Source organism: Doryrhamphus excisus, linkage group LG23, assembly GCF_037039965.1.
Source record: "Doryrhamphus excisus strain RoL-2023G ecotype Guam linkage group LG23, RoL_Dexc_Guam_v1.1, whole genome shotgun sequence".
Lineage (NCBI taxonomy): Eukaryota > Metazoa > Chordata > Actinopteri > Syngnathiformes > Syngnathidae > Doryrhamphus > Doryrhamphus excisus.
The window spans coordinates 3,420,881-3,444,946 of record NC_136379.1 but is presented as its reverse complement, the minus strand read 5'-3'; the positions used below and the strand labels follow the sequence as shown (position 1 = coordinate 3,444,946).

Sequence of the window (24,066 nt, the reverse complement as noted above, 5' to 3'; positions counted from 1 at the left end):
TGATACTGTACTCTTGAGGCTGAACAATAGGTGAAATTCATATTGCTATGGTAAGTGGAACTAACATTACACAAACCACAGACAATTTAAAAGTAGTTAAAAAATAAATTGTACATATGACAGGATGGAGAATCTGTTTTCTATTGATAGTTGTAAGATCATAATAAAAGAATTGAGATTTAAAATGCAAAGCAAGCAAAAGTAAAATTTAAATTGGACAGTGTTGAAATAATCCTAATAAAATGGCAATATTATACACATTTATTGTGCAGCCCATATCTGTCCAAAATTCAACTTTTGTTGTATTACTTTTTGTGGCATTTGAAAATAAATGTTTTAATGCTACTGGAGCAAACTAAAGATTGTTTTCAATGCATTATTTTGAGGGGTAATTACACTTCACTTAATGCATTTATAGATACATTTTGTTTTGTTTCTCTTACTTCAAGGAAATTTGTTTTTTTTCCATTAGGTGAACATAAAAAATAATGAGTGAGTAGAACTGAGAATTAAGTTGTGGCCAGTGATTGATTTAAGTAGTGTGAAAAAATTAGTTCAAATCAGTGCAGACAACACACAAAAAATAAGACACACAAAAATAATAATCACAAAAGTGATAACTTAATTTTGTTAAGTTGCATGAACGTAACAAAATATGTAAGTCAAGTACTGCACACTCAAAATAACTAAATTGTCTTCACTCGTCATGTTTAAGTCAAATTTATTAACATTTGTGAGGCAACGAGTTTGCATACTTTTTTTGAGTGAAGTCAACTTATTATGTTTTACAGTGTAGGGACCCCCGAAAGAATAAGGAGTGTGAACTGCATACTCAGAATGGAGTGGCTTGTCACTGGGTATGTGGTTTCACTCTCCTCGCTGCAAGTAACTTTGAATATTGTTGTCTGTCTCTTCTGTATTTCTGCATTTAAGTGTTTTTACAAGTGTCACAGGAGTTTGAACCTGACATGCTCCTTTTTTCTCTCCCCTCCTTCTCTTTTGTTGGAGATGAGGGCCAGCTAATGATGATCAAAACAAGAGGTTGCCACTGTTTGGAACCCGCCCTGACAGAATCGGATGAGATCTAACGTGGTCCACCACTGAGAAGCGCTGCTCTTTTATTTACAGATTGCAATAGTGATACAAATGAGAATCAATGAATGGTCACTATACTAAGGGTTAAAGGTTAGGGTTGCTGTAAGGTTTATTCAGGTTAGTTTCTTTAGGGTATGGGTACAGTTGGGGATTATTTAGCTTAGGGTTTAGGTTAGGGTTTATGGTTAAGTAACTCTTGTATTAACTGTCATTAAGATGTTGATGCTACACATATGGCACTGCACCGTGTTTCCTGGTTACACAATCCATACATCCCATTTATTGTGGGGTGTTTTAATGGAAAGCATTGCTCCCACTTAATGTCTTTCGGTCTATTGCACACAGATGAGGATATTTACGCGGGTGGAAACAGTACGTGCACAGCATACACACACACACACAATGACACATTCACGTTGCACTAAACAGCACAGCAAACCTCTTTGGTCATCTTCATCCACAAAGAGAAATAGTCCACTTCTTTGTTATATTTTGAGTCCAGCGGAAAGAATGAGACAGATGCATGCTCTGTAGTATCCATGACAACAGCATACAAACGCACAAGAACACACCTGGATGAATACTGCAACTACATAAAGGGAACTTTGCATTCATTACATTTACATTTCAATCATCCCAAAGTAACCAAGTGAGACCTTGCAGTGCAAATATAACGTCCTTTTTATATTGTGTCCTTTTGCAAATTAAAAAAAGGAAAAATTGCATAAATGTCTTAAAAATTCATGAGGCATGGCTGTAACAAAAGCAACAAAAATACTTTTTGAGGCGTTATTGCACAGCAGACAATAACAGTGATTACAGTGATAACAGTAACAGATTACTATGCTTTCTTCCATCTTTATTATGACAAAGGTGGAAGAAAGTGCAACACAAAGTCCAACACTCACTCAAGACTCATTCTAACATTTTCCTTGTGTGGACAAGCCAAAATGACCTAAAAAAGACAAAAAAAAAGACACAAGTGGTTGTCCTCACAAGGTTGGCTGTCCATCGTTATACTTATCTGCAATAAAAAAAAACAAGGGCTTACACACACAGTGGTTTGAAAAGTCCATCTAAACATTTTTCTTATCATCATCATCATCATCTACAATGCTAAGACATGAGCTCCGGATACGCTCACAGCTGGTCCAGTGTTTGCGACCTGTACGAAAACCGCATTGAACAAGGTTCGACCAACGGTCGTAGCCTTCTCTCCAGCACTCTGGAATAGACTGTAGGTGAGTCCGACTATGTCTAGTCTGAATGTCTCAACCTCTCGCACAAGTTCAGGCTCTTTCCCCACCAGAGAAGTGAAGAACCAGATTTGGCCGCCGAAGACCAGGTCGCTCAGGCACCCGTCCTCCACGCCACCCAAAAAAGCACCGGACCCTTATGTTTGCCCCCGCAGGTGTTTGGTCTAGGAGGGGGAGATCCCGTGTGGCTTCTTCGGGCTGGACCCAGCAGCGCCCCACGGGTGAAGTCCCGACCACCATGCGCTCGCCTGCGAGCCCCTCCCCTGGGTCTGGCTCGAGGGTGAGGCCCCAGTATCCCACGTCTGGCCGAGTTCCGGTCTCTCTATTCAGTCTTCATAAGAGTCTTCTGAATCACTCTTAGTCTAATAATTGTAATAATGCAAAATAATAATGGTATACAGTGCTCCCTCACTCTAACCCAGTTCACCTTTAGTGGATTTGCCGAATTTCTTTAGGGCTTCTTTTTTTTAATTACAGGGTATGAACGCTGTTACAGGCCAAGCCAGACCCTTTATGGAGAATTGCATTCTGAGTGTCTCTCTCCTCATAAAAAATTATGTTGGCAACTTCGCAGATTTCACTTATTGCGGGCTATTGTGGGAACCTATCCCCCGCAAAATAAACGAGGGAACACTGTAGTAAAAGGAACAGTAAAACTGCTGTCCTGTTTATAAGAATTAAAGACAAATGTAAAACTGAAATTTTTCCAGCATCATTCTCATGCACTAATTTAAATTCATATAAATCTACACAGAAATTGTCTATTTTCCAATGCTAACTTTTAGTTTGTCAGTAAATTACTTAAAAAACAATGTAACTGCTTGAATTAGGTTTTGTGGCAGGCAGCCACAAGGGCGAAGGACAAATCCATTACATTTTGGTGCACATCTGGATAGATATTTTGAAAAACCTGACTTTGCAACAATTACGTTAATTTTTTTATGATTTGTGCATGACTTTGAATTACTAAACTGCTGCATATGCAGGATGTGGGTATTCAGCCTTGGTGGAGGTCTGCAACAATAGTGTAACATTATGTCCAGGTCACGGTCAGAGGATCCAACCCATTTTGCAACTGCCATCCGAAAATTAGAGTGTACTGGGTCCTTGAGACCCTCTTCTGTCCAACCAAAACTACATCTCCCCAGCAGGCACTTAATTGAAAGCACACTTACAGTGTACATTCGAGGTCCGAGCCAAAACACAATGCAATCCAGCTGCGGTTCGGCCCAAACACACAAACAAACAAAAAAAGAAATGGTCAGCATGCACATTAATGCTGCTTTTTCTAGAATATATGATACAACACATGCTGTGCAAAGCTACAGTAAGATGACTGAAAGTGAAGCCCAAAGTCAACATAAATATTGTGAGTGAAGAAAAGATGGCGGAGTGATAGGTAAAGACAGTGGGGGAGGCGAAGAGCAAAAAAGTGCCGTGTTGGATGGGCGAAATGCGAGATTGCCTTCACAAGTGCGGGTCTGTGAATGGCAGCTCAGAGTCGTCCATGGGCAGCACAAGGCGTGTGCCTCTCATCACCAGCTCGTGGTCGCCGTATGCCAGCTCTCGGTCCAGGTTGTCGGCATGGGCAGGGCCATCCCTGGTGCGTGGCCCGGTAGTGTCGGTGCTGACAGTGATGTCGCCATAGTTCAGGCTGACATCTCCGTCGGTAAGGATGAGGTCGGAGTCATCGTCCTTGATCTGACACTCGTTCTATTGACAATGTGACAAAATATAATGTATTTTTTATGATTATAAAATAATGATCAAAAAACAGTATCTGACCTCAAAGGCCTTCGGGCTGGTGAGAAAGCGGGCCAGGGGGCTACAGCAGGCAGGCAGCGTGGCTGTGAGTGGAGGACCGCTGTGGGTCAGGATGGGCTTCAGGTAGCTTGGGGCTCAAGTAAAGGGTCATCCACATCTTACATTACACAAACATACACATTCAAAGACAACTGGAAACCATTAATACTACAGACAATAATAATCATGTGGTGTTCCCCCTGCTGGCCAACACAATGAACCACATCAAACAACACCTTATTCGCCTCACCTACGGCTTCAAATCTTATCTCACTTCACCATATCAGCAATTCTCATCTCACTATGCTGTACGTATCTTATCTTCAAGTCAAATTTTACCTCACAATAGCCCATAAATCATCCGTTCTCACCTCTAACCAAATTGGAAAAAGGTAATATTAGAAATAATGTGATGCAGTGTACTATTGCAAACTAGTAACACAAGAATTGTTAGTGAGGGATGATTTTAGCAAATGGCACTTTGTTGTATGAAAGGATACTTGTGATCAAAGTTGTACCAGATTCGGAAAATCCAGGCACTTTCCTGTTTGGTAGTTCTTTGCTCGGATCCTTCTCCGATACTTACCTATTCAAAGACAGTGAATGTTAAATTTCCGTATATATATTAAAGGGACAGTTCGAATTTTTTAACATGAAGCAGTGAAGTCCGTTAACAGCGACTCACTCTCCACTTTGTGTCCTGAGCAGAGTTCTGGTCGGATTTCGGCATGTTCAAAACAATATGCGTTCAAAAGCATAATACATTTGCATCACAAAAATGCCTACTAGAAAATAATCTGACCTCACAAATCGCTCTGCGTTTTTTTTCTCTGTTGTCGTACCACTTTGCACTTCCGCCTGTGCATTGTTACTCACATTTGCTTCACCGGTTTCACAGTGTTTACTGGTAAACAAAACAAAGTAAACATTTCTGACTACGCAACAAGCGATGATGACATTCCTTTTTGCACAAAGTCAAAGGGATATCTTCATGAACTGGAATACATGGATGAAGTGTGATGTTAGTGCCATAGAGTTCAGTGACAACAACAAGGTGCTAATGGGCAGCACAAATTCTCACCTGTCGTACTGGAATGGCAGAACTTTTCAAAACATGTCTCATCCTCTGTCCTGGGTATGTAGAAACGTAATCCTCCTCGCAAACGTGTGCACTGCACACATAAAGCAGCTTCACCATAGCCACCCTGTTTCCCACATTTTCGCCAATGGCAAGCAGCCAAAGTTGTCTTATGTCCGTGACAGGAAAAACATGGCATTCTTTACTTGGCCCTTGTTGTCACAGCCCGGATGTTTTTTAAACTTTTTAAACCACTATAGCTCTCCCGTTGCAGTGATCGCAATCCACTCATCTAAACCGTGATACACACACACACACAACAAAGGACAGGCGGGAGCGCAAAGTGATACGACAGCAGAGGAAATAACGGCAGTCGATTTGTGACGTCCGATTTTTTTCTAGTAGGCATTTTTGTGATGCAAATGTATTATGCTTTTGAATGCATATTGTTTTGTGAAGCCAAAATCTTTACTTAACTGCCCCCAGAAACTAGCTGGGACTACTTTCCTCATCACCAAAATCCGACCAGAACTTGTCTCAGGACAAGAAATAGGGAGTGAGGCGCTGTTGGTGTTCACTGCTTCTGACAGTGTCATACAAATACATGTCAATAAATCCGAACTATCCCTTTAACTTACATCACACTGTGTAAGGCAGCACGGTTACATTGACCGCACTCACAGAGTTATCTTGGTCCGAGTCCGTACCGACCCTGTGGAAAAAAGCACAACAAAACACATATCAATATACCTTAAGGTTGGGCCCCCCAAAAATGTCATTAGTAACAGGAGTGTGGTACCGTATGCGTTGGCAGGACAACATCTGAGTGGTGCCGCCACCACAGAACCACACGGTGAAGAACACGACAAGCAGCATGGTGGAAAACATCATTTGCCGTGCGTATGTAGCCGTGTCTCTGATCGACAGGGCAAAGGTCATGGCGCCCCGCAGTCCTGTCGAGCAAAGTGGGAAGACAAAACTCACCACAAGACAATAGCAAGCTATTGAGAAACTATTTCATATGTGTCATGATTCACTCTGCTTGGTCCGCTGCCCTCTGCTGTCTCCTTGCAGCCCTGCTGAGGACTCCACCCCCGGCTCATCTGGCCAGCACATCTGGAGCCAATCTTCTGTTAGGCCTTCTCATGCCATGCGGCCGAGCAAGACCCTGTCAGATTGTCCTACTGCTTTCCCTGTATAGTTCATGCTTCGCGACTCCTGACAACCTCATTAGTACTGTTATTTCCTGCTGCCTACTCTTTTCCTGTAAGTAGTTGAGCTTCCTAGTGTTCCTTGTTTGCTGCTTTGTGCCTTTTTGTTGTACTTTTAGCTCCCCGGTGACCTTTGGTTACCGGTGTCGTTTGTTGTGTTTTTTCCCTCCTCTGTGAGCGCCTTCTGTTATCATTAAATACCCTTTTTACCATCTTCGCCTTCGTCTCTGCTCTGGGGGCCACAACGCCTGGCGCACGCACCAGCCCTTGTAACAATATGTACATGTGTGACTGACCTGCAAACATCATCATGTGCTGAAAGTTGGATCTGACTTTGTTGCGTCGGCCCAGATTGAGGAGGAAGGAGAGGGGGTATATGTTGGCTGCCCTGCCCAAGAACACCGCTACCTGGTTGAGAGAGAGGATAAGGACAACAGCAGGCCATAGGATAACGAGATAATAAGTTCTTAATTGTCCCAAAGGATACAAAAGCCCCTACAATGAACATGGGGTTGAAGACGTGGCTCTGGAAGGTGAACAAGGTCAGACCCATGTAGGAGAAAATGAAGTTCTCCGCCAAGAAGTTCAGCAACTCAAACAACTGTAAGACAATAAAACACTGTCAAAATTAGACAGGGCTGTCAAATGATTGATTCGAAAAATCTGATTAATCACGGTTTTCAACTTAATTAGTCATGATTAATCACCATGCAGCACTATGTCTGCAATATGCCAATTTTTACTGTATTTTATTGAAAGAAAGATCGATTATAGGGTAGGATTATGATTAACAGCCCCAAATTAACACTGGTTTATTTAATCCTCGCCTTAAATCAGCTGGGATAGGCTCCAGCATACCCATGCGATGCTAGAAAATGGATGGCAGGATGGCTGGATGGTTTCTTTAATAGCAGATTATTTGAATCAAACTTGAACTTATGTAACCAGGTTACTGGTTAAAGCAGTTAAACACATAATTAAAGCAGCAAAGGAGAATGGACACTTGTTAAACAGTCTTTGTACAAATGGTTGAAGTATTCTTTTAAATGTATTGTTATTTCCAGTTTAAATGTAATTTGATTTAAACAAGAATAATAACGATTTGGTCTTTAGGAGCGACCTGGTGCAAGAAGGTGTGGGTGACCCCTGATTTAGACCACACATGCACCCATAATAAAGACGTTGTTGTGATGTTCGATTGTCCGTGAAAGCATCTCACGATTTGTTTATAACTGACTAGAGACGTGTTTGTTTTAGAGTTGAGATACACAAATGATGTTTTCTGTTGTGTTCAGCCCAGAATAAAATTATAAACAGGTGACATACTCTGTGGGGAGCTACACTGTGCCGCTGTCCATTGCCCAACAGAGCAGTGGCTTGCCATGATGCACAAGCGTTAATTAGGCTAATATTTTAATGCAATTGACATAAATTCGTTACCGCCGTTAACATGTTATTTTTGATAGCCCTAAAAATAAACCAACATTCTTGAGACATAGGCTAATAGGCTAATAAAGAAAATGAATGCGTCATCATTCTGGTCTGACCTGTTTGGTCCTGTCTTGGGACTCAGGTGACAGGTTGTTGAAGGTGTAGTGGGCCTGAGTAATTCCGCAGAACAACACTGCCACCACACCTGGTGCACATCAGACGGGGGAGACCCTTAATTGTAGCTCAGGTAGTCTATCAACAGGTAGTTATAGGCTATATGTACAGTACCTGTGAAGCCGCAAGCCTCAGCCAGCAGGAAGGTGCTCCAAGACATGAGGAAGAACAATGCTGTCTCCAGCAGCTGGAAATCTCTTAGCTTGGTGAACTTTGTCACTTGCAGGAATTTGTCAAAGACTTCAACAAGAAAAACTTTAAAAAAATTACAAAATACTCTTTACTGTGGGGAAAAAAAACATCTCATTCACATAAGGTCAAAAATATTAAATATAAATATATACAACGTACATGTAATTTCGGCAAGCGCTTGGAATTAATGTCTCAAATAATGTGCCATTTTAATTAACTAATGAGACTCTGTATCTTAGTTGTTGGTGCATGATCTACAAATTGAAACACAAAGTCTCTAAATTCACACCAAGTCAAAAAACATTGACATTAATATTTTGTGATATAGTAGTAGTTTTTCATTAATGTTTTCATTAAGTTTTTCATTCCACACAACGGCAGTAGCTTCATAAGAAGTATGAAGTATCAGGTCTTTATCTACCTGCGTATGCGATTTAAAATGTTGGTAACGTGTGCTATTCAACTGTTGGTGTGAAACTCATGTATGTTACATTTACCGGACTGTTGTTTAGAATGAAAGCACCAGCACTATTAATTTAGTCTGCTGTGTACTTTAACAAATGACCTGTTTTCCTTTCCACTTTCTCATGGACTCATTATTAAAGTTAAAAAGTATGTCCATAAATAGTAATCCCTCGTTTATTGTTAATTGGTTCAAGACTTGACAAAGATAAGTAGATTTCTGCAAAGACGGATTCCTTCTTTATAAAGGAATATTTTCACAGTTTTGGCATAGAAAACCCGTTTACCTCTGAACACGTTTAATTGGGGTGTAATTGAGTTGAATTTTAGATTGTTGTGGGCTATGGCCGCAACAGCAACGATGATACTATATGATATGATAATGATTACGATGTAGCGAGGAACGACTAAAGTAACAGTAATACTAAAAATAACATCCTGTCACCAATTATCTCTTAATTTGTCATGTACCACTGTATTGAAATACACAACAACATATCCATTGGGATATACGTACGTGCAGTATTTGTACTTGATAGGAAACTTTTACGTTGGATCTAATTAGCTAATGCTACCTAATATAGTGGATGGTTATGTGGAACATCAATGTAAGGATATGAGTGCTGTGACGACTCCGGTGGCCACGCCCAGAGCGAAGGAGCCGCTGAAGATGCAAAGGAACATGCCAAAAGACTTGAGCATGGCCATGACCTCAAAGGTGTGGCTGTTGTCGCCTTCTGGCTGGTATGCCACTATGGACCTGTCACCATGGTAAATTAACATCTATTAACATTTATGGTTATATCCAAACATACACTCCTGAAATTTTAAGACCAGCTGTAAAACTGAAAGAATTGACATTTTGTTCACAGTTGTCTCTTAAGGACGTTCCAGTGAGCTTCAGCAAATGAGGGGGAAAAAAGGAGTAATGCATTGTAAACAACCATGAAATAGGCTTTTCATGAACTGATCAAAAGCTCAAAAAAGCCCAGAGCGGCCTAAAAAAAACAAATTTTCAAAAAAACCCTCATTAATGAGTCTCTGTGCCCTTCATCCATTTTCCTCCGCTTCTCCGGCTCCGGCTCCGGGTCGCGGGGGTAGCAGTCTCAGTAGGGAAACTCAGACTTCCTGGTCCCCATCCACCTCCTCCAGTTCAACCGCCAGGATACAAAGGTTCCCAGGACATAATCCCTCCAACGTGTGCAAGGTCTGCCCTCGGGCCTTCTCCCAGCTGGGCATGCTCGGAACACCTCACCAGGGAGGCATCCAAGAGGCATCCGGACTAGATGCCCGAGCCACCTCAACTGGGTCCTCTCGATGTGAAGGAGCAGCGGCTCTACTCTGAGCTCCTCATGGATGACAGAGCTCCTCATCCTATCTCTTATGGTAAGTCCAGCCACCCTACGTAGGAAACTCATTTCAGCTGCTTGTAGCCGTGATCTTTGAGAGCCTTGAGGAATTCAGAGTAAAACTTGTCCACCCAAAGAGCTTTGCCAATGAGGAGCATTTTGACTAGTCAAGATATCTCAGCCACGGTGATGGTACTGTCCGCGTATGTGTCCTCTGGCTCTTCCTCTATGGAAGGTATGTCAGTGGGATTGAGAAGGGCCTCAAAGTATTGCTATTTGGCACTGCTTCCCCCTTCAGACTTTTTGCCAGAACCGCTTCAAGGCCGACCGAAAGTCATGCTCCATGGCCTCACTAAGCACTTCCCACACCCTGACATTTTGCCTCGACCACTTGGCAAGACGGTACCTGTCAGCTGCTTCAGGAGTCCCACAAGCCATCCATGTTTGACAGGACTCCTTCTCCAGTTTGATGGCAGCCCTAACCTCTGGTGTTCAGCATTGGTTTCGGGGCCCGCTGCCACAACCAGCACTGATCACCTTGCGGCACAGATCCGATTGGCTGCCTCAGCAATGGAGGCACTCAGCAATGGCTCATTCGAACTCAATATCCTGGCCTACACAATCTACCATCTTATCCCTGATGTCTATATGCTATTGGTATGCTATTATTACAGTAAAAATGATGTCAAGCAGTGAGATTTTAATTACTGTAACTGTATGGCTGTAATTGTGTTTACTATTGCTACTGGTAAGTTTGACTGTTTTATTTCACTGATATCATCTCCATTGTGACCCTTAGCCATCATTGACATTTAACTCATGCAGATCTGTTTGTCACTGTTGTTGTTATGGGAATTGTTGTTGCTGCTGTTTTTGTCTCTCTCTCTCCACTGTCTCCCCATCCCAGTTTCTCTTCTTCTTTTCTGTGTTTCTTCTTGCTCCGGTCCGGTCACTCCAAATGCGCATAACAAAAACATCAAGTAACGGCAAATAAAATTTCATGGTACAGGGAAGTTGTAGCCAACACCTTTCCTGACACAGAGCAAATCTGTTTAGCATGTAAGGGCATTTAGATCAACAATACTATCTACCCCAATGGCTGGACGGGACAAAAAAAAAAAAAAATCCTGGCCCACCCATTGGGTGCAGGCAAAGCTCTGCCGGTGGCGAGAGTTGAAGACTCAACGAACAGGAGACTCTGCCAGATGTTCCTAGCACACCCTTACTACACATTTGGGTCTCCCGGGTCTGTCTGGCATCCTCGCCCGCCATCTAATCAACTGCTTGATGCCAGTGTTTCCAGAAAACAAGTGGGAATGTTGCTCCAGGTGGTGAAGATGGCCTTGTGGCAAGTATGCACTGATGATGGATGATGATGGAACTGATTTTTATAACTCCATTAGAACTTTAGAACTCCATTTTTATAAACTTCCCTTGCCATCCATCCCCAAAGGTTCGTAATTGGATTTGGAACAGGGGAACACGTGGGATGGTTCAAAAGAGTGAACTAATTCCTCTGAAAAAGTCCTTTGTCATGTGGGCAAGAGATCATGACAGTGCAAATACCCATTTTCCCCCCTCAATATTGTGAATGCGATTTAATATGCAATTATTTTTTCAACGTTATCTTCAAATGTATTTTTCAACAAACACAAGTAATAAATTCATTCTGTATCATAATAAACAATATCAATAGCAAGTACTCTCTGGTCAAGCTCTGGGATTCCACAGCCAGAGTGGAGCTCCCTGTAGCATCTACCGGAGTCAGTGTGAGTGGCACTAATATAAAAGCTACTTTGACAAAAAGAAAGGAAAGGTGAGCTATTTGTGTTTTGTGATTGGCAAAACACACATAAACACACACAAAAATTTAAAACATTATTATTTACAAAGCAGATCTATAAACTGTGTGGCCATTTGTAATTATATACTGGGACCATGTCTGAATGAAACAGTTTTAAAGGGGACCTATTATGCACATTTTTCGGCCGTTATTGAATTGTGAACTGCTATAGAGCAGCTACACACAATAACGAGCACAGAGAGCTTTCTAGATCTTCAAGAATTTGCATCTATTCTAGCTGTATTTCAGAAAAAGAAAAAAAAAACTGTCTTCAATACTTGCTTCTGCTATACCCTAAACCAGGGGTGCTCATTAAGTCAATCGCGATCTACCGGTCGATCGCGGAGGTGGTACTGGTCGATCGCTGGTCGATCGCGCCGTGACATTAAAAAAATATCATCCTAGCATCAATACCGTCACTTGATTGACATACAGGGCAGCCATTCAGATGACAACTGAATGTTGCCCTTCGGGTGACCAATCAAATCAAACAACGTCTCTAAGTGCAGCAGAACTTACGATGTCAGCCTATCATCCATCCCCGTTACTTGATTGACATACAGGACAACCAGTCAGATGACAACTGAATTTTGACCTTTAGGTCACCGCTCATGCGCAAACAACGATGCAAAGCGCTAAGCTAGTCGGCGAATTGCGTCAGATTTTAAGCCCTCGCTAAAGTTTATGGTCACTAAAATGAGTGAAGTAGCTGGACCAAGTAAAAAGGCAAAAACATATCACTTCCATACGGAATGGGAGGTGGACTTTTTTTCACAATGTCTTTTTCGAAGTGCGTTTGCCTGGCTAACCTGGCTATCAGCAGCTACTGTCCGGACTATGCATCCCTGGCTGATTCAATTCAGTGCAAGTCATCAAAGTAAACTCAGGTAATTACAAAAAATGTTAATAGTTAATTATGTGTGTTTTGCAATATTGGCTCATTTGGTTATGTAAGGTACATCAACATACATTGTACGTACAAATAATCCTCAATACATTTGAAAATAAATAGATGTTTTGCATTTTTGTAGTGGGTAGATCATTTTGACTCGGTCATTTTAAAAGTAGCTCGCATGCTGAAAAATTGTGAGCACCCCTGCCCTAAACCTTTTCAGTGCTTTGGTTCCGGTTTTCCACAAGAAAAGCTCGGATAAAACATTCCAATGTTCTCAAATATCTTAATTTTTATTATTATACTTCAAATGAGATGAAAAATAAATAAACAAATCAAGAATAAAGAAAATAAATCAATCAGTAATAAATAAATAAAATAATAATAAAACAGCAAATAAAAAAAACTACATATAGTTGGTGGGTAGAGAAATTATATTTTTTCAGATTAACAGTATTAACAGTTAACCTTTAACATGAACATTAATGAAACTTAATAATTTTACCCAATTAGCAAGTCAGCATCATACTCAGTTACATCTGGGAGCAGCGTCGGAACTTTAACCACATGTCTGATGATGTACCATAAATAAACAAATCTTATTTTCGGCTGACACAAATAAACAAAAACATGTTTGTGACAGTGTGAGAGGTCTCACTTGCTCACATTTGGTATTTGCTGAACGTAATTATCGTTGTAGTTATTATAAATAGAAACTTATTTCTAGCTGTGATTAAATTTGATGTGATTAATTGCAATCAAATTTAATAGATTGACAGCCCTGATAAATAATTAAAGAATAAAGTCTCAAGGAACACTTATACAAATACACGCAACTCTTGATGAATCCAAATCAATTTCGGACTTAAAATAATATACAACTTTAAGCCCTGCTTCAAGCTCCGCCCATTTCAGTTAAACCACACCTACTTCCGGTGTATGCCCCGCCCATCCCGAGTACCGATTCGGATACAGATTAATTAGATGGGTGATACAGATAGTGGTGTACTCGCTCATCCTCAGTAGTTACCCGTGCAATTCCAACTGCATATGGAATATTTTTTTTATGGCAGAACAGCAAGATTCTGCCAACTTTCGCCGGCATTTATCGCCATTTCAATTCAATTGAGTGGTCTGCGAGTAAATACTTCCAAACACGAACGTTCATACCCCTCTTGATGACAGCATTTCATTCATCTTATATATCCGCAGCGGCGCGACGTCATTATGTTTAGAAAACATGCCGTGTTTATGTTTTATCATTTATGTTTTATATATTACTTATCATGTATAAGTAATTCTCCTATCATTGTCATTGGAAGAATCTATAGCGGTATACCGGTACATTAAATATATTGGCCAACCGTAATGCATGATAATGGTACGTAGCTATTATGTACACAACTCATATTGGTCATATTGGTTTGAATTGTAGATTCCTGAATGATATCAACTAATAGGTAATACAGGTTTTGATAACCTGTAATCTTTGAAGCATCGATACCAGCTTTGATACCAGCTCCATCGAGTCTGAAATCTACGTAAATAGTGATACTTTTGATATGTCAGCTAGATGATTGCGTCCTGTTTTTTCTTAGCTTGGCTATATTATAAATCACCCCTCTACCTAAATATATTGAATGGTTTAAAATGCATCAATAAATGACTGTATTGTCTTGTATTTTGATTCTTGAACATTGTTCACAAGAATTTGCTGATACTGACTGGAATCCATGCCACCTTCAGCTTTAAGAAGATTGCCAGTACCTGCACTGTCCACACAGGTCCACATGACGGAACCACCACCAAATTTTACTGTGGTTAGTAGTTTGTCTTGGAATACTGTGTTCCTCATTCGCCATGCTTACCACCAGTTGATGTGTCCAAATAACAAAATTTTAGTCCACAGCACCTTATTCCAAAATGAAGCTGGCTTGTCCAGATTTGTTATAGCATACCTCAAGCAACTCTGTTTATGGCATGTGTACAGAAAATGCTTCTTAACCCTCTGTACAAAATGCGCTGAACACGTGAACGATACACAGCGACACCATCTGCAACAAGATCATGTAGGTCTTTCAAGCTTGTTTGTGGGTTGAGTTTGACTGTTCTCACCATCCTTGGCCTGTCACTCTGGGCCTTATCTAAACTGTGCCTGTGGTCTTCCATTTCCTCACAGTGGAAACTGATAGCTGAAATCACTGAACTAGCTTTTTGTACCCTTCCTCTAAACCATGATGTTGAACAATCTTTGTTTTCAGGTCATTTGACAGTTACTTTAAGGCTCACATGTTACCACTCTTCTGAGAAGATGCAAAGAGGAGACCAACTTGCAGCTGTCCCCCTTAAATACCCTTTCTCATGATGGGCTTCACCTGTGTATGTAGGTCAAGGGTCAATGAGCTTAAACTAATTTTGTGTTCCAATAATTAGCGGTAAAGGTAAAAAAGCGGCTGATTCAAACAACCAATGATTATTCATCATTCAACCAATGAATGATGATAAAGGAAAATCACTCAAATGATCATGGGTGCCCAAACTTTTTCATAGGCCTGTATGTGCCCTCTGAAAAGTTCTGTGTTGTCCTGAGTGTGTGTGTGGAGACAGCTATATTTGCAAGCATTCTTTTGCTGTGGCTGCATATTAAATGGGACCTTTTTCCACTTTTCTGACCTATGAATGCCGTAGAATGTTGTATTCCCATGTTAAACGATGCCAATTTAAGATAATGAGGTTTGCTCATTTGGAAGTGTGCCCTGAAAGACGTTTGCGATGGCGCTGAACGGTCTTTTCAGAGGGCAATGGCAATGTGTGATATCACAGATTAGTGAGCTTCTTTATATGGGCGTGCACTGTAGGCCAAATACGCTCTCTGCCCTCCCCCAAGCACTGCTTTCCCCGCTGTCCCCCAAGCTCTGATTCTGTGTTTACATTGCTAGCAATGGCGCGTAAAAAGTGTTTCTTTGGATGTCAGGGAAAGCCACATTTGTTTATAATTCCTAATCAGTGTCCTAACTGTGATTATTTTGTGTAAGTAATGGAACAGTTTATTTTGTGTAAGTAATGGAACAAAAGCGATTGTCTGTATAACATTATAGTGCATATAGAGAGCGGGGTGCAAATTACAAGCTCACAGAGTCTGGAGTTGCTAACAGCCATTTCCCACCACAAACAGTGGGTCTACCCGAGTTTTTTTAAACACTGGTAGTTCCGCAAAAAATGTGTAATGACCGTAGTGATTTATCTTTTGAAAAGATAAATTGCAGCTTATTATCAACTCCTATACCGTTTATCAGCACCTATAAATTTGGTTTCGGCACAACAATGGAAGTCTAAAGCACTTGGGAGTGTGACCAACCACAGCGGAGTGGGCATGCCTTGAGGCGGGCCATGAATTAAAACAGACAGTTTACGCGGGAAACGAAACGCACGAAATTCAAAGAAATACAACTAGAATAGGTGCAGATTCTGGAAGATATAGAAAGCTTTCTGTGCTGGTCATTGTGCGTAGCTGCTCTATAGGAGTCCACAACTCAACACAAGGGGTTGCAAAATAAGCATACAGTAATAGGTCCCCTATAAAGCAAACACAGCCCTGGTAGCAAAAATGTACGGGCAGATATTCAAATTCAGGTACAGCGATCTCATCAGAAAAAATGTTGGTGCATCTCTTACTGGAAATTAAATGTGAATTGTTAGTTTAGCATTACAGGACAACTGTTTTATTTTCCTTTTGAATTTCGGTAGTAGCATAATAAAATTGTGTTCCTTTTTGGTTGTAATAATTAAGACTTACGAGGAGAGAACCACAGCCACAGCGTCGTTGAGCACACTCTCGCCAAACAACAGCGCATACAAGTCCACGTCCACCTGCAGCTCGTTGAAGATGGCCAGCACAGTCACTACGGCAACAAAGGACAAATTGTGATAGTTTTCTGTTATGCAGTAGCTTTGTAAGATAGGACAGACAAACAGAGGGCGTACAATGTAGTGCTGATCCAAATTAGGTGTCAGCTATACTTTTTGGTCTGAATTTACGTATACATCAGTGGAGATGAGGGACGCACCAGGGTCGGTGGCAGAGACGATGGCCCCAAAGAATAGACAGTCGGTGAAGAAGAAGTCTCCACCGAGTTGTCCCATCTTCTTCATCAGCATCACACAGCCATACATTAACAACCTGGCAAAAGTGTCCAATAAACTACAATAATCATACTAATAATAATGATTGTGTGCACACATTAAGTAAGACTCTTACCCGATGACAAAACAGGAAATTACTGTCCCTAAAAAGGCATACGCAAGGATGGAGCCCATATTTCGGAAAAAGTGTCTCTGCAAGACACAAAAACCCACATCACGGCTGTCTGCTGATGATGTAATTAAGAGGGGATGCAAGTGTTTCCTTACCCTCTTTAAGCTGTATCCAGCGTGAAAGATGATGGGCGGGAGGAGGATGTTAAAAAAAACCTCAGGGTCGAAGGTCACCTGAGTCACACACACAACAGACCAAAAAAATAAAAATGCTAACCTGTGATTGGGGAAGGTGGAGGGGATGATGTTTACCTTGCGCAGCATCTCGTTGTCCTGCACATCATTCAAATCGCTGGGGCTGATCTCGCCCTTCAGCGTGTACTCGTAGAACTTTCCCCTGGAGTTGACAAGCAGCGTGGCTGGGCTGGCGTTGACGTGGCAGCTCAGTGTGACATTGCTGATGTCCTGGGGGACATGGACGCCGTAGCGCAGGACCAGGCCCACCAGCAAACCTGAAAGAGGTACAATTGTTCAATGATTTACGCACAATTAGACCAACCCATGCCCTTAAAAGATGTTTTGTTTGATGGTAGCCATGTTTTCAACCAATCTTGCTCAAATTTTACGCACATGCTGATTAGTGAAGATGTGTATCAGATTTTGGTGTGACTTGTCCAAACATCATTTGTATAGTTGTTTTGTTTTAGTGCACACTGAGCTGTGCAAAAATTTTCAAGTCAATCTGACACAGGGGATGTGCTATTCAGGTTGCATTTTTGACAAAGTTCAACCCGTTTGTGTGCAACTGTTCAAGAGTAGGAGACTAATACATATTGTACAGATGTCACAAGATGTTGAGTCATGAGATCTTGCAAGATTAAAACATGATATCTTTCGTTCTGAGAAAATCTTTCAGAAAATGTTCCAGATGTCTATCAGACTGTGAACTATGGCATCGCTACTATGAATGATAATACATTGTGGCAGTGTATGAGGTAGCATTGGAATTTTATATAGAGTGCTTTGTGCACAATATAAACCTTACAATCCAACTTGAGCTGGGCGATACGAACCAAAACTCCCGTATATCTTCCGTAAAACTCCTGTATATCCCGAAATACAGACCTGATCAAAACATTAGGACCAGTTGAAAAATAGCTAGAATTTACCTTTTGCACATTTGGACTTTAATTAGCTTTTATGTAGAGCTACAATTTGTAAAAGCAAGAAGGGGAGAGTGTGACAAAAAGCACTTTGAAAAAATGTATTGAAAACAACAATTAAACTGCTTATCAAAAGTTTAAGACCATTGTTCAAAAATGACAAAAAACTCTCCAAACCAGAACAAAAAAATTCTCAATAATGAGTAGCTCCAACATTCTTGATAATCACTTCAAAAATTGGTTTGGGCACTGTTGACGTGAGCATTTCCAGGAGGCTATTGGGAACATTCATCCAAGTTGTGAAGATGGCTTCACAAAGGGCATGGCCTGGAACTGATGGCCATTTCCCATGCCATCCATCCTTAAATGTTCTCTATTGGATTTAAATCAGAGGAACATGAGGGATGGTCCAAAAGAGTGATGTTTTTCTCTCTGAAGAAGTACTGAAGAAGTCACTCTACTTAAAACCTCAATAAGGTCAAAATGTGCAAAATTCATATTCTTGCAATTTTTCAATTGGTCCTAGGATTTTGATCAGGTCTGTATTTAGGTTGAATATTGCTATACCATTTATAAAAGAGAGTTTACACAATGTCAAAGCCAAATATGCATGTCAACTTGTTTTATTAAATTAAATACTTTACATGAGTTTTTATTTTATTTTAAAACTTTATGCAAAAAATGTATCTCAAAATAAAGTAGGCCATTCTTATTTTGAAATAAATATAGAACAAGTAAAATCACATTTTTTATAACATACCTTTGGCTATTCTCAAATACTTAGCTAATAACAAAAGGACAAAATATCACACAGTGCCCAGTTTTTAGAGGATATTAATGTCAACAACTCAAAAAGACTGAAAAAAAAATTACAGTAGTATTTTTAGGGTGAAAGGGATGCATGGATGATGTCTTGTCTAGGTGACTCTTACAAAGGGCTACATTAAGGGTCTCAAACTCAACTTACCTGGGGGCCACTGGAGCTAGGGTCTGGGTGAGGCTGGGCCGCATCAGGTAAAAAAAATCACATTTATTAAAAACAGAAAAATAAATAAATAAGTAAAAAACTGTCTTCAATGCTTTTGCTGCTGCTATACCCTTACACTTATATACTTTTTCAGTGCTTCGGTTCCGGTTCTCAAATATCTTAATTTTTATTTACTACACAAAATAAGAAGAAAAAATAAACAAACAAATCACCTCGTGAGGATAAGCGGTAGAAAATGAATGAATGAATGAAGAATAAAGAAAATCAATCAATCAATCAGTAAGAAATAAATAAAATAATAATAAAACAGCAAATAGAGAGCAAACATGGTAGAGAAATTATTTTTTTCAGATTCAAATGCACAGGATCAACAGTTATTTAACCTTTAACATGAACAAGTTTAGCATCGTTATATCTGGGAGCAGCGTCGTAACTTTAACCACATGTTTGATGAGCTGCTTTATCTTGTGACTTGTATTTACACTTTTATTCCAAATCATTTCCTGCTTTTATTTGTACCCAGCATCAAAAGCCCGTAGCTTCACTGCTAATCCAATGGTGGCGTTGTTGTTGGACCAGACAACGCATTGACAGCGCCTTATTTATTGATTTGGACACAACAAACACCGCTATACTCACCAGAGAAAGGTAGACAGGTACTTTTCAGCTGAAATAATAAACAAATAATAAATAAACCGTATTTTTGTTTTCCAACTCTTCAATATTCTATGTTTTCAAGTCGTCCTATTGCGGTAATTTCTCAACTGATTTGCAAAATGAGCAACTCTCGGGCCACTCACGGGCGTCTTGTGGTGTCAATATCTCGAACCCTTTAGCCGTAAGAAGCTTCTGTTCGACATGAGGGATCAGCCTTTTCAGTGATTTGTGCTAATTCATTGTCAATATGGCCGCCACCTGCTGCAGTAGAATGGAGTTTACACCTTTTCTCCTCTTCCTCCCAGGCCCTCCCTTTTAAAACGACTGTGTATAGTCATGTGCGATTACAATTATTCCCTTCCCAGCTGATACTGTACATCTCATGTATCTGGTAGATTTTAAAAGGAACTGCCTTGGTACTTCGCCACTTAATGCCATCTTGCAAGATGACACCATGCTTACAGTTAGCATTTAAGAATATGGGCAATTTTACTCCTGTTTAAATGCCTTTTGTTGTTTGTAGGAATGCTTTGCCGGCACTTTTTGTGCTAGCATGCTAACTGCTAGCATGTTAACATTTTAGCTGTATTCCTCATGTCTAAAGGCTAATACAGAAATGGCGTGATACAGGGATATTTTGACGCTGTAGAGTGCCATTTCGCTAGATGCTAACATGTTAACAGCTAGCATTTTAGCTGTTTTGCTAAGTCCCTCATGTAATGTACACCTGGCATTGCTCGGCAGCGTGGCACAGCAGACGCGGGGCCCGAGGTTCACAGCAGACACCAGGCCCACAGTTCACAGCACAGGTTGCATGCCCATCAAAATTTCAGCGGGAATTTTCTAGTTTGTATTACGGTTGTGCTTGTGGCCGCACAATAGGAGAATGGTTAGCATGTTGGAGATAGCGAAGATCTTGGTCCAATTCTCCACTTGGACCTCTCTGTGTGGAGTTTGCTTGTTCTCCGGGTTAAGTGGCGGTTCTAAATTGTCCATAGGTATGAATTTGAGTGAGTTGTTTTTGTTTGTGTATACGTGCCCTTATGAGGATGAGCAGCAAAGAAAAATAGATGGATGATTGTACTTGCCAAGGTCGATCACAGCCTTCGTCTTGACAATGTTAATGGGCAATGGGAATCAAAGGCACTATTTCCTGCTATGAAATTTGCTATAACTTCTTTAATACTTGAGGTAGAGAAGTGAACGAGGTTGATTGATGGGGCTGTACAACTTTTTAAAGGGATAGTTCGGATTTTTTGACATGAAGTTGTATGACACCCCCATAAACAGTGAAGTCCGTCAACAGCGACTCACTCCCCACTCCTGAGCCGTGTTCTGCTCGGATTTCGGTCCTGAGAAAAGTAGTTCCAGCTAGTTGCTGGGGACAGTTAAGAAAAGTGTTTGGCTTCTCAACAGAGCCGGCCCAAGGCATAAGCAAACTATGCACCTGCTTAGGGCCCTGTGACCACTGGGGGGCCCAAAGAGCAATTAACTTAAAAGAAAAAAGTAAATATTTATTTTCTCGTGTGCAAGTGGTGATGATTCATATATTATTAAATGTACGTTCATGTACAGAAAAGACAATATTATTTTAACAATGTGTAACTTCCTACTGCCTCTTTGGTCTAAATGTCTGCGCTCCGCTATAGTAGGTATGTGAATGATCAATATTGACAGTAATACAGTGCCCCAAAATAAAATTTTGCTCAGGGCTCCATGGAGGCTACGGCCCTGATTCTCAAAATAACATGCGTTCAAAAGCATATTATGCTTAAGCATAATAAAAGGTTAAGCACATTATTTACATGACAAAAGTGCCTACCAGAAAAAAAATCTGACCTGACAAATCATTCGGCATTATTTTCTCTGCTGTCATATCACATATCAATTATGTTTCATTGCTTTGATGAAATTAAAGACATGCAATAACGAAATCCGATTTTTGATGTGATTTTTATTTTGAGGATTCGAAAAAACAACAAAATGGAACGTGTATAACGTTGGCCAACAAACAGAATGCAATAAAACGCAACCTGAATTTATAAAAATAAAACAGCAGCCTTTTGAAAAGGCAAAGTATATAAAATCAAATTAATACAGTTTAAGTTGGATTTCTGTGCAAATGCCAAGCAAGTCAGTGCAAGGGTAAAACGCAGCAGCTGTCCTCTTTTGACACGCAACCAACAAAGCTATACTCGTGTTAACTTGTCAGTGTTATTCAGCTCCGAACCATAGTAAGGGTGACCTGACTTCAGCAGCGAAGGAAAATGTTACTTGTTGATTCCAACCAACTTTATTTTTACATTCCAGCCCTGAGGCATTTCACACCGGATGAACTTCCTGGTTCAAAGGTCATGCAAGTTCTCCCTACATAGCTGTCCAAGGCACTTGGACAACACTTGGACCCGAGCAACAAAACACAATAAAATCCCCAAGTGTCATTCCAAATATATACTGACAGAAATCAGAAATCACTTTATAAAAAAGCCACTTTGTTACTAAACATGTGCCTATGACAGGATTGTGTTCTTACCCGTTTAATGTGACTTCTGTTTTCGGACATGACTGGTCAGCTTCTCGACATCGGGCATGTAAGATGAATGCAATGAATGCAAGTGATTCGGTCCAAGAAACGTTTAACCCTCTGTTCTCTGTTATTTTTCCCTTTGGGATCCATTGCCCATGGTTTGTTTACAACAGCCACCTGCCTGGCATCCCTCCTTGCTGATAGAAATGTGTGTCGCAGGCTATGACGCAAATCTTCGCTGACAGAAATGTTTACATTTAATATTTACAGCTTTGGAAAACATTGAGAATGTTTGTGTCATGTTTATCCTCCTCCAGAAACCATATTAAAACAAAAAATATATTTCCCTCCACCATCTTTTTCCATTTTCAAACATTTTTCAAAAAGCTCTAATGAGCCACTAGGGCGACGTGAAAGAGCCACATGCTGCTCCAGAGCCACGGGTTGCCGACCCCAGGCTATGGTGGTTTAAAAAAATGGTACATACTAGTAATTATACGGGGAGTGACAAAAAGAAAATGTCGCCCCATAAATGTCGTCGTTTTCCTGTCACAGACATTGTTATTAAACAACTTTGGCTGCTTGCGATTGGCTATCATGTGGGAACCGATGTGGCCAAGATGAAACAGCTTCGTGTGTGCAGTGCACACGTTTGCGAGGAGGATTACATTCCTACACGCCCAGGACAGACGGTGAGACGTGTTTTGAAGAGTTCTGCTGTTCCAGTACCACAGGTATGAACGAAATAATCTGCTTGGGTGTCATACAACTTTATGTCAAAAACTGCGAACTATCCATTTAAGTCATTTCCTAGACTTTCACTTGGCCTCCGACAGTGAAACAAACTTGCACGTCTGTTATGTTATGTTATGTACAGCGTATGAGCAAGCAGGACACAAGTAAAATCACTCTATAGTCTACTTGAAGCTCACCATAAATCATCGCCAGTCCAGTTTCATGGAGGAACCGGAACCGGCGATGTTTGAACAACCAGATGGTGAGGATAGTGACTGTGAGGAGCAGGATGAAGATGAGAAGGTCTGCGCTGTCCTGACGGTGGCTCTCCTCAGCCTTCTTCTCAGTAACGATGTTCTCCATCGCACTGTTCTCTTCCTCTTGCTCTTGCTGCCGAGGCTGTGATGCTCGGCACACGTACACGCACACTAGCAGGAGCACCCACCGCGTCCTCGTCGCTCTGGTACGACCTCGACTGACAGTCCATTTTAAAGCCATATCGAGATGTTCGGCAGCCAAACGCTGCGGTGTCGACGTTGCAGTGTCCGAAACTTCGGGATAATGTCTCACACCAACTGGCAAACGTAATCCAAACGACAGCAAGAGATGAATCCATTAGAACCCGGAAGTGAGATGTATGTATTCGTCCTCAGAATGTGGACAGCGCATGTTTCAACTTAAAAGCACAGTACAATTATACTACAAGATCAAATGTATTAAAAACGGTCGGATTCTTTAGACGTTTTAAATATTTTGCTAAAAAAATATTGACCTGTAATGCAAACTTGTAAAGCATTTTCATTTCCAGTAATATATGCTGTGTTACTTTTACTTTGAACTATTTCTTATAAACCGGAAGTGACACGCAGTTTCCCCGATACTCCACTTTTATCGATAAAATAAAAGCACCCCTTGTCTAATTCAATACGTGTATCTGGCTAAGCATGAACTGAGAG

At 40.8% G+C, this 24,066-nt stretch overlaps 1 protein-coding gene across 1 annotated transcript; it reads right to left on the bottom strand.

Moving 5' to 3' along the window:
• Positions 1 to 1,975: 1,975 nt before the first annotated feature.
• LOC131131295 (sodium/hydrogen exchanger 6-like) lies at positions 1,976 to 23,763 on the bottom strand. Its single transcript, XM_078788393.1, is given in 16 exon segments — positions 1,976 to 4,064; positions 4,137 to 4,242; positions 4,655 to 4,740; positions 5,914 to 5,944; positions 6,032 to 6,185; positions 6,740 to 6,851; positions 6,931 to 7,044; positions 7,991 to 8,079; positions 8,163 to 8,267; positions 9,305 to 9,462; positions 16,583 to 16,688; positions 16,854 to 16,966; positions 17,045 to 17,121; positions 17,197 to 17,274; positions 17,353 to 17,552; positions 23,308 to 23,763. Coding segments are annotated over 16 exon segments (2,076 nt in total). The 5' UTR covers positions 23,609 to 23,763; the 3' UTR covers positions 1,976 to 3,818.
• Positions 23,764 to 24,066: the final 303 nt, after the last annotated feature.